The sequence below is a fragment of the Stegostoma tigrinum genome, chromosome 18 (genome assembly GCF_030684315.1).
Source record: "Stegostoma tigrinum isolate sSteTig4 chromosome 18, sSteTig4.hap1, whole genome shotgun sequence".
NCBI classification, from domain to species: domain Eukaryota; kingdom Metazoa; phylum Chordata; class Chondrichthyes; order Orectolobiformes; family Stegostomatidae; genus Stegostoma; species Stegostoma tigrinum.
The window spans coordinates 6,208,910-6,220,958 of record NC_081371.1 but is presented as its reverse complement, the minus strand read 5'-3'; the positions used below and the strand labels follow the sequence as shown (position 1 = coordinate 6,220,958).

Genomic DNA, 12,049 nt, shown 5'->3' with positions numbered 1-12,049 from the left:
CTCTCAGAGATGGCACACCTGACCATACAGCACTCCTTTGTACTGCATTGGGAAGATGGCCATAGGCTGTGTGTTCAAATCTCTGGTCAGATCCTTCCAATGCTGACGCTGTCACTAACGTCTTTCAATAAGAACACTAGGGATGTTAAAATGCAAAGAATCAACATTAGTTGTAACAAGGCAAGATATTCAATATGCAAGTTTGAACAGATGAGCGGGTGGGGAGAATGAACAGTAAAACTGAGCTGACACAGGAAGAAGGAGGATGTCAGCCTCTGTGTACTACCTGTATCCTGTAATATAGGATTTTTACCTTTTGAGCAGAACCTTCAGTAGTTACACTGATGTCAATTAAAAATGTGTGGATCAAAGGTTTGTTAAAACTATGGGTTAAGAATGGAAAGATTGTTTCGTCTCACCTTAAATACCACCAGCAGGATGATACTTGGTACAGTGGAGATACGCACAAGCCAACGCCAGCCCAATGTCGGGATAATTAGGTATGCCAACAAGATCTCTATTATTGAGCCCAACAGCCAGAAGAGCTACAGAAAAAAAAATGAAGAGAGTGAAGTAATTATAGACATTTTTTTCAAAAAAAATGAATGGCCTGTTTCTGCCCATCACAGGACATGTGATATTTATATATTAGACCAGAGAAAGCATTCTATCTGGATGCATCACAGCTTGGAATAGCGACTGCTCTTCCCAAGAACAAAAGAAATAACAGAACATAGTGACACAGCCCAGTCCATCACACAAACCAGCCTTCCATCTGTTGACCCTATCTACACTTCCCACTTCCTCTAGGAAAGCAACCAACAGAATTAAAAACCCCTCCCACCCCAGTAATATCTCTTCCATCCTATTCCATCGGGCAGAAGATATAAAGGTTTGAATACACATACAAGTAGATTCAAGAACGCCTGTTATCAGGCTTTTGAATGGACCTGCCAAATGTTTATTCTGATCTCTCTATCTTTGCACCTTCTCTGTGGCTAATTTCAGTTATTCAGAGAGATCACTTCAGAATCAATGGATATCTGATAAAGAAAAACAAACAGTAAAATATCTTTTCACTTTGGGAACTGAAGGATTGGGCAGAATAAAATTCTGCAATTTTGCTAATGATAATCGCAAAGAGCCAGATAAAATCTTTCAATTCTTAGAAGCTTGGCTTTAAGTCTGAGTCAACATCATGATGCGTTAGATGGAGTTCATTTCATACCAGCAACAGCCAGTTAAAAATAAGACTGATTTGTATGCAGATGCTAATGCAAAGACATGGAATGTGATTTCACTCAAGTTAACTCAGCTTAAAGACTTATAAAACTAGCCATTGCCTGTAACTATCAGATGTTTCCAAAAGGAGCTTCTGGACAACTGTAAAGTGGATAGCATTAACATTTGGTGAAATGGACCATGCACACCAATGGCAGCAGGACAACAATATCTGAAAGTGCTTGACTTGTAACTGCAGCCATCAGCAGGATCACCTAATCAAGTAGCAGAAATGAATTGTCTCATCAACCAGAACAGTGTTCAGCCTTTCATGACATATCCGAGCTATATTACACAAGAGGACAATGGGTTAAAATAGACACCAAGTGCAGCTTGATTCTCTACAGCAGCATGGGGGCAATTAAGGAACTGCATCAAAAAAAGTTTCCAGATTCCTATCCATGGTCTGAAGGCATGTCAATGAGGTAACTGCAATGTTACAACTTACAGACATCAGTCCATTAGTACATGAGACTGATTTGCCATGCCCCATCAGAACAGCTGAAACTATTACCTCTATCCATGTGATAAACACATGAGGTCCCAGCCGTGCCTGCACTTTATGTCCACCATTCCTTATTTGGGCAGCATGGTGCCTCAGTGGTTAGCACTGCTGCCTCACAGTGCCAGGAACTCGGGTTCAATTCCACTTTCAGGCGACTGTCTGTGTGCAGTCTGCACATTCTCCCTGTGCCTGTGTGGGATTCCTCCAGGTGCTCCGGTTTCCTCCTACAGTCCCAAGTTGTGCAAGTTAGGTGGATTGGCCATGCTATATTGCCCTTAGTTCCCAGGGATGTTTAGGTTATGTGACATAGGAAGAAATGCAAGAGTCGGGGAATGGGTCTAGGATGCTCTTCAGAGGGGCGGTGTGGACTTGGGCCGAATAGCCTGTTTTCACACAGTAGGAATTCTAGGATTGAACCACAGACCAAGGGTGACACTGGTGCAAGTACAAATTACATCCCTTTATGCACCTTACAGGAGTTATATTCGGGAAACTGGTACAATGCAATGCAACCCACAAACAATTAACTGCTTACAATGGGAGTGACATCCTTTGCAATGGGCTTAATCTGTCTTAAATATCGATACAACGCTTTGAAGTGGATACCTGAAACCTTTTACTAGCATGCACAGATCAATGCATAATCCTCAAGGTAACCAAAACACCAACTCCAACATCTCAGATTCCAGACTGCAACATCAAGTTGCCTCCAAGGCCTCTACCCAGACCAGTTTGATCCCAATGACAACATTGAAGATATTGCAATGGTGCATCTGAAAGATGATGGCCAGCCCAGCACCCACTTTCCTCAGAAGTGCAGCATTCAGGATTAGCTCAAACTGGAATTGGATTCCTCGGTACAAACAACATCATTTCGCAATATCTGGATGTGAGATTGCTCACTGAGCTGGAAGGTTCATTTTCAGACGTTTCGTCACCTTTTTTTTATTTGAAAAAAATATACTTTATTCATAGAATGTACAAAAAATAAAACATTTATACACCTACCCAGTCATGCAAGCCACTCCGGGTTACCCGGGGGTACGTACACCAACTAAAGGAAAAAAAACAAAACAGAGAAAAAAAAAACAAAGCAAAGAAACCGCCCCGGCAGCCGCCACCCCGCACAGTCCCAGTTGGCCCCCTGACCAGTTGGGGAAGGCGCCAGCTGGGCCCAGTTACCAGATAGGATTCTTTTCCCTTTTCTGGATGAGGGGGCTCATACGGTGGTCTTTCCCCACCGCGCCTTGGCGGCGGCTGCCCCAAGCGTTAGCGCGTCCCTCAGCACGTAGCCCTGGACCTTGGAGTGCGCCAGTCTGCAACACTCGGTCGGGGTCAGTTCTTTCAGCTGGCAGACCAGCAAGTTGCGGGCAGACCAAAGAGCGTCTTTCACCGCATTGATGATCCTCCAGGCGCAGTTGATGTTGGTCTCGGTGTGCGACCCCGGAAACAGCCCGTAGAGCATGGAGTCCCGCGTCACGGAGCTGCTCGGGACGAACCTCGACAAATACCACTGCATCCCCCTCCAGACCTCCTGCGCATAGGCACACTCCAGAAGGAGGTGATCAACAGTCTCGTCCCCCCCGCAGCCACCTCGAGGGCAGCGTGCAGTGGTGCAGAGATTCCGGGCATGCAGAAAGGATCTAACTGGCAGAGCACCTCTCACCGCCAGCCAAGCAATGTCCTTGTGCTTGTTTGAAAGTTCTGGCGATGAGGCATTCTGCCAAATGACTTTGGCAGTCTGCGTGGGGAACCACACGACGGGATCCACCCTCTCCTTTTCCCGAAGGGTCCTGAGGATACTACGTGCTGACCACTGCCTGACGGCCTTGTGGTCAAAGGTGTTTCCTTTCAAAAATTTCTCCACGAAGGACAGGTGGTACGGAACGGTCCAACTACTCGGAGCGTTCCGCGGCAATGAGGCCAGGCCCATCCTTCGCAACACCGGGGACAGGTAGAACCTCAGTAAGTAGTGACACTTGGTGTTTGCGTACTGAGGATCTATGCACAGCTTGATGCAGCCGCACACAAAGGTAGCCCTCAGGGCGAGGGTGGCGTTCGGTACGTCCTTTCCCCCATTTCCCAGGTCTTTGTACATGGTGTCTCTGCGGACCCGGTCCATCCTCGACTCCCAAATGAAGTGGAAGATGGCCCGGGTGACCGCAGCGGCGCAGGTCCAGGTAATAGGCCAGGCCTGCGCCACATACAACAGTACCGAAAGCCCCTCGCACCTGAAGTCATTTCCCAGTTCCCGAAGAACATGACCTCGCTCTTACCCCTATTGACTTTGGCACCCGAGGCCAGTTCAAACTGGCCGCAGATGTCCAACAGCCTACTCACCGACCGACGATCGGTGCAGAAGACGGCGACATCGTCCATGTACAGGGAGGTCTTGACCTGAAGGCCTCCGCTGCCTGGGATAGTCACGCCCTTCAGGCTCACGTTCTTCCTGATGGAGGCGGCAAAGGGCTCCACACAGCACACGAGCAAGGCAGGAGAGAGCGGGCAGCCCTGCCTGACTCCAGATCTAACAGGAAAACTGTCTGATTCCCACCCGTTGATCGAGACTGCGCTAACGATGTTAGCATAGAGCAGCCGGATCCAATTGCGGATGCCCTCCCCGAACCCCAATTTGGACAGGACGTCCCTCATGTAAGCATGAGAGACCCTGTCGAAGGCCTTCTCCTGGTCCAGGCTGACGAGGCAGGTGTCCACCCGCCTGTCCTGTACGTAGGCGATCGTATCCCTGATGAGCGCGAGGCTCTCAGCGATCTTCCTGCCCGGCACAGCACAGGTTTGGTCAGGGTGAATCACTGACTCCAGGACAGACCTGACCCGGTTGGCAATGACCTTGGCCAGGATTTTGTAGTCCACGTTCAAAAGTGAAATGGGACGCCAATTCTTAATTTCTTCCCTCTCCCCCTTCCTCTTGTAAATGAGGGTGATGATGCCCTTCCTCATGGACTTGCACATTTCCCCTGCCCGAAGCGCACTATCGTACACCTCCAGCAGGTCCTGGCCGACCAGGCCCCACAGAGCAGAATACAGCTCGACCGGTAAGCCGTCGCTTCCGGGAGTCCTATTCCTCTGCAAGGACTTGAGGGCTCTGGCCAGCTCGTCCAGGGATATCGGCGGGTCCAGCCACTCCCTCGTGCCGTCGTCTAAGACCTCCGTGAAGGACGACAGGAACGACTTGGAGGCCGTGCTGTCCGTGGGCTTCGTGTCGTACAGTCCGGCATAGAAGGATCTGCTGATCCTCAAAACGTCGGGCCGAGACGACGTCACCGAGCCGTCGTCCTCCTTCAGCCGGCTAAGCACAGAGCTCTCTTTGTGCACCTTCTGAAAGAAGAAACGCGAGCACGTCTCGTCCTGCTCCACGGAGCGGACCCTGGACCGGAAGATTATCCTGGAGGCCTCCGCGGCGAAGAGTGAGGCTTGCTGGCCCCTCACCTCGCGGAGGTCCTCCGTGACATCGACCCCCATCAACTGCAGAAGAAGCAGGTTCTGCACCCTTTTCTGGAGTCGCGACAGCTTTCCCCGCCTCTCTCTTGCCTTCTGAACACCCTTGAGGACAAAGAACCTCTTGATGTTCTCCTTCACCGTCTCCCACCAGTCGCCTGGAGACTCAAAGAGGGGTTTCACGGTTCTCCAACCGGCGTACTCCCTCTTAAGCTCCTCGACGTTCTCTGGGGTCAACAGAGTCGTGTTGAGCTACCACGTCCCCTTGCCGGCCGGCTGGTCGTCCTGTAAGTGACAGTCGGCCAACAGGAGGCAGTGGTCAGAGAAGAACACCGGCTCGACACCGGTGGACCTGACCGAGAACGTCCGTGACACAAACAGGAAGTCTATCCTTGAGCGGATAGACCCGTCTTGCCGCGACCAGGTGTACCTCTGCTGTGCTCCGTCTGCAGGGGTGCTGAAGACGTCGAGCAGCTTGGCGTCCTTCACCGTGCCCATCAGGAATCTGGACGTGACGTCCAGTTGAATCCCCCCACCCGCTGTCCCCACGCCGGATCTTCCATCTGCATCAATGATGCAGTTGAAGTCTCCGCCTAGGATGACCGGCCTGGACATGGCCAGCAGGGGTGGAAGCCGTTGCAGGACGGCCAACCGCTCACTTTGTACCGCTGGGGCGTACACGTTGATCAGCCTCAGGGGAGCATTCCTGTAGGTGATGTCAGCCACTAGGAGGCACCCCCCCACCACCTCCTGAACTTGAGAGATGGTGAAGTTGCGCCCCCGCAGCAGAATAGCCAGGCCCGAGGAGCGACAGTCGTTACCCCCTGACCAGATCGAAGGCCCACAGGTCCAGGCGCCGGACCATTTCCCGTACCTGCCGAGGTGCGGTATCCCGCACTCCTGCAGAAACAGGAGGTCCGCCTTGATGGTGGTCAGGTAGGCCAATGTGGGCACACATCTCGCGGTTGACTTGACGCTGCGCACATTAATGCTCGCAACTCGTACCCCCATTGTGGGCAGTGACCGCAGTACCCTCCCCAAGTCCAAGGTCCAGCCCCTCCATCTGTCCCTTCATGCCCATTGCCCGGGCTAACTGCTGGACGCTCTCCGGGCTCAGGAAACCGTCCGTGCTGCCTTCCGGGTGGCATCCCCCCGTCAGGGGTGCGGAGGCAGAGGGTCCAGCTCCGGGTCAGGCTGGGGACGCGCTGTTTCCTCCTTCCCGCATGGAAGTTCCGGGGGGCCCTCCAGTGCTCCAGCGGCACTTGACTGGGTGTCGGAGGGAGCCTCAGGACGCCTCCCATCACCTGGAAGCGGGGTGCTGCTTTCCTTCCCCCTCGAGACCTTTAACTTCTGCTTCGGGTGGGCCCTCTCCGAATCCTCCTCGTCAGAGGAGCTCTTATAGCCCCCCTGTAGCTGCCTCTTCCCGCCTGATGATTGCGGTTCCTGGGCCCATCGACGCACCTTCCTCCTCGCTTTCCGGACTGTTGTCCACTCCCCTGGCTCGCCTGTCGCCGCCTCCATTGGCACCGGGTTGTCGGGGGGGATCGGAGCCTGCAGGGGTGCTTTGCTGGCCTCGGGCCCATCCTGCAGGGCTGGGCCCTCCTGCACATTAGTGGGGTCCTTGCTTGGCCCTGGTGCCTTCCTCTCCTCCGGCGGGGCTGGCCCCGCATTTCCCCTGCCGGCGACCTGGGCATAGGTGGTACCCCGCCGCGGGCATGCCCTATAGAAGTGGCCCGCTTCCCCGCAAAGGTTGCAGCTTCTCTCTCGTGGGCAATCCTTTGCAAGGTGTCCCTCCTCCCTGCAGATGGTGGCTTTGCAGTCGGCCGCCACGTGACCTGACCTACCACACGCATGGCAGACTTTAGGTTGCCCTGCATAGGTCAGGTAGCCCCTGCTCCCGCCGATCGCGAAGCTGGACGGTGGGTGTACGATATTCCCGTCCTCGCCCATCCTCAGCGTCACCTTGACCTGCCTCTTACTCGTCCAGATGCCAAAGGGGTCCACGATGTCAGTTAGGTCCCCTTCCACCTTCACGTACCTTCCGAGGAAGGTCAGGACATCAACTGCTGGCACATGCGGGTTGTCCATGTGTACAGTCACCATACGGCTCCTCTGTGCTGGCATCACAAACAGTGGGACAGCGGTCAATACAGAGAGGGGGCCCTCACCTCCTTTCTCCTTGAAAACCTCCAGGAAGCGCTCGCAAAGCTTGGCACTCCGGAAGGTCACGTCGTAAAAACCTCCTCCGGGGAAATCCTGCAGGCAGTAAATGTCCGCAGCAGCAAACCCACAACAGTCCAACAGGACCCTCTTCACGAAGAAGGTGCGGTCCACAGGTGCACCTTCATCCACCTTCTTTACAGAAACACGGATGGTGTTCTGGACCCCCTGACCTGGGGCACGAGCACTTGCCGCTGCCATCGTTGCAGGTTGGCTGCTCCCCTGAACCAGCATTAGGCCGAAGCCAGCATTAAGATCCACTGGTCGCAAGGATGCACAGCCAACCCGACGTCCTCCTTTCACCTCCAAGACAGCACTCTCCTCCTCTCGGTCCACAAGAGAGTGGGTCTTTATTGTGTTCGAGATGTAAGCTAGTTCACTGAGCTTGCTGGTTTGTTCCCAGACGTTTCGTCACCATTCCAGGTAACATCATCAGTGATCCTCCCATGAAGCGCTGGTGTTATGTCCCGCTTTCTATTTATCTGGTTAGGTTTCCTTGGGTTGGTGATGTCATTTCCTGCATTGGTGATGTCATTTCCTGTTCTTTTTCTCAGTGCATGGTAGATTGGCTCCAAACCAATGTGTTTGTTGATGGAAGTCCGGTTGGAATGCCATGCTTCTAGGAACTCTCGTGCGTGTCTCTGTTTGGCTTGTCCTAGAATGGATGCGTTGTCCCAATCAAAGTGGTTTGGGACAACGCATCCATCCTAGGACAAGCCAAACAGAGACACGCACGAGAATTCCTAGAAGCATGGCATTCCAACCGGAACTCCATCAACAAACACATTGATTTGGAGCCAATCTCCCATCCTCTGAGAAAAAGAACAGGAAATGACATCACCAATGCAGGAAATGACATCACCAACCCAAGGAAACCTAACCAGATAAATAGAAAGCGGGACATAACACCAGCGCTTCATCGGAGGCTCACGGATGATGTTACCTAGAATGGAGACGAAACGTCTGAAAATGAACCTTCCAGCTCAGCGAGCAATCTCATATCCAGAAATTCAACCTGAGCCACAAATTTTCTCAAAAATCATTTGGCAAGGTTGGGCATCACACTGATTGATATAATTCCATTATTTACGTTTCCAAGAAAGCTGGAACTCTACAAGTATATTTAGATCTGAAGGCAACTCAACATTACGCTTATAGGATTCCTACACAAGACTCTTATCATGGGCAGGCTTATTCCCAAGTTTTCAGGTGGCAAAGATTTTTCCGAGCTCCAGACCAAGAATTCACATTGGCCTGCATTTCTTGCCCTAGGCCTCACCGGAGCTGACAACTTTCAGAATACCTTTCCGTAGATTCTGGTTTCTCAGATTATCATTTGGATTATCATTTTGTTTTAAAATTTCGGTACATCCCTAACGTCGTGACCAAAACAATTTTAGATTTGCTTCACAAAGATTCACCAGATATCTGGCAGACTGATCACCAATGTAATTTCCATCCCCTCAAGAACATATTTTCTCCCATCAAGTGTATTATTCAGGTCCATTCTACACTACAGCATTCTCAGGTCCCTCCAAGCTTCATCACGATGGAAACAGGTGCATCCTAGAACAGTCTCAGAACGTGTCTGTTACAGGATGACAAACCTATTGTGCTTGGCTTGAAACTCCTTGTGACAGCTCATGTGAACTTCCAAAATAGAAAGGGAAACAGTTTTCTGAAAAATGGAATGAGAAAGGTTCGACATGTACCTATTCAGCAAAATTTCACTGTTCATTCTGACAATAAACTGTTGGAAACAATTGGCTGAAAGCCTCTGGCAGTGTACCTCCATGGCTACAACATCTGCTGTGGAAGACCCATGGGTATGATTTTGAAACACAACACAAACTAGCCTCAAACACTGAGCATTCCCAATGCTCTTAGCTGGCTCTTAAATCCCACCCAGAACAAAGATACTCTCCTGAACCTACAAGTGGATATTATCAAAGCAGAGTTTGAAGATATTGCTCATACCAAATCTCATTCATTTTGGCAATGGTCAAGCTTAGCAGATAAAACAAACCAGGCCTGGTGATGGCCTGTTGTTGCAACTCTAAAGGATCATCATTGGTAGCTGGCATGAATACATTCAACGGATCCCTGAGCAAGAACGCTCTATCTGCTCATTCAGAGATGAACTAGACTTTTCCTGAAATGGAATTTTCCAAAGTCAACAATCAGTTGATTTCAAAACTCAAAGAATTGTGGAGTGATTACTCCACAAGGAGTTCTACAGTGAGATAAGATTAATCACTAACACATAGGTCACATAGGTGCTGAAAGGAAACCCCAAGAAATCATGGAAATCTATTAGCCAAGCATTGATAAGGACACAAGCAATGGAATGAATCAGTGCGAAACATATCAATTCTATCAACAATTGAGAGGATCTCGCCTTTCAGGCAAGATTCTTTCTGAGTCTCTGTGCACGATTGCAACAGCCATTTTCCATGTCCAAGATTATATTTACACCCTCACGACTGACTGTTATATCAAGTTCCCTTTTCTGTGACAAATCAAAGTTGTTGACACATTGACAATTATATGCTTGATACTCTTCAACAAAGTGTGTCCAATAACCGACTGCAATACTCCAGTATACCTCTTCAAACCATGTACAGGCATTATCAACAGCCAAAAATGTCAAACTTCAAATCAATCTACTATGTTGGATATAATCATATTAAAATAGAAGACGTATAAAGGATGCCAACCACAAGACAAACGTGATTTTAAAAAGTTCCTTCAACATTTTTGCCATTCAATTCATTATCTCTCCTCCGGACCACCCTGAGTCCAACAGTCTTGCAAAATGCCATGTCTTTATGATAAAGTTCATGATGATAAAATGCCAAGATTTTCAAAAAGCCATGTTAAATCCACATGCTATTCCTGGAGGCAATGGTTCTCTCTCACCGGTAGCTCTAACGTTTGGAAGACAGATCTAATCAGAATTTCCCTCACATAATCCACCAGCTGATCACGTGTACACAATGCATTGTTACAAAGAAGGAAGAAAATGATCCAACAAACATGCAGACTATTAGCCCAACTTGAGCCAGGACAAAGCATCAGAGCTCAAGATCTTCAACTGAATACATAGGTCCATGGAAAGACACTACAGCATTCTGTCCATCTCAGGTCATACACCACTAACACAAATAATGGTCAGAATTTACAATGAAAAGGATCATCCATTTGTCATACAGCTGATGACTAATGCTGAAAAAATCACAGCAGGCAGCAGCCATACATCTATAACACATGATGCACATGCCACCACAGTGATAGACAGCACACTGCTCAATAACATTAGAAACAAAAGCAGAAATTGCTGGAAAAACTCAGCAGGTCTGGCATCTGTGGAGAGAAAACAGTCAACATTTTGAGTCCAGTGACCGCCTTTAGAATGGAGTTCTAAATAACCCAATGGTAGTGTTCCTGCCTTTGGACTAAAAGGTGCATGTTCAATCCTCACCTGCTAGGGAGGTGTGGTATGACTTATCTAAGAGGTTGATTAGAGTAACTATAATATATGTGTGCATGTAATCTGAGGTGATTTGTGAATAATTAGCTGTTGAAAAAAAACTTCCAGGTATCTGTCTCAATACGAAGCTGGCTCTCTGTCGTATGTGTAATGTAAGCCACATCACATGATGGTCTGGCAGACTGTGGAGAGAATGAAAATAGGGTTAACATTTTGATTGAAGATCCTACATCTGGCATGGAGAAAGAGGCTGGATAACCCCTGAATCAGACTGAATAAAAGAGAGGAAGTTATAACTATTGGTAAAAGTAGGGTAAAGGTTGTATAAAAATACACAGAGAGGAGGATACAATACAAAAGTGGAATGTAAAGATAGTGTAACATTGTTGTGAAAAGGTTAGAATACCATGCAGCATAACATTTTAAAATAACACCAATCCAACACAGATATTGAGAACAACAAAAGCTGTTCATGGTGAAAAATGCACAAGATTTGGAAGAATGATACACACCAGTCAGATGGTGGAGAACATTGAAAGGATGGGAGAGAAAAACTGGTCCACAGGGAAAGTAGATAAAAGGTTAGCTCTTGACATGATGCTGTTTAAAACAACTGTTGATGACTCATTGAAATGGCTAAGATAGAAATTCTCAGAATTTCCTTGCTGTCACAGTCAAGATAATGCAAAGTCCAAACTAAACCTTGAACAGTAAGGAAACAACTCAATCCAATCATCCTCTTCTGCTAACAGTATTCTCTTCAGCCCATCCATAGTGCTTTAGATGTGTGCCAACACAGCGCAGATATAATGGTTCCAAGTGGTTTTTTTCTATTCTGTAAACCACTGTGGTTCCATGAGGACAATTCTCATCTCACTTGTGCACTGTTTGTACTTAAAATAAGGACTAATAACCAAAACAAAATTAAACGCTGTGTGGTCACGCTGGCTTGCCACAATGATGAAATCCCTACTACTTTTTCATTTTTGGCAAATCTGAACTCTGGTGACCAAAATCTCAATCAGAAACAGGAGAGGAGGCCTCGTGTATATTAGCAAGTGCGTATGAGGGTTAATTCCCTGTTCTGGCCAATG

At 48.7% G+C, this 12,049-nt stretch overlaps 1 protein-coding gene across 4 annotated transcripts in view; it reads right to left on the bottom strand.

The window, feature by feature from the left end:
* svopl (SVOP-like) overlaps positions 1 to 12,049 on the bottom strand; it is a 119,716-nt gene that overhangs the window by 28,751 nt on the left and 78,916 nt on the right. For all 4 annotated transcript variants that reach the window (XM_048548535.2, XM_048548536.1, XM_048548537.1 and 1 more), the window contains one exon: positions 420 to 545. In XM_048548535.2, the coding sequence (XP_048404492.1) occupies positions 420 to 545 (126 nt within the window). The remainder of the gene's footprint in view (positions 1 to 419; positions 546 to 12,049) is intronic.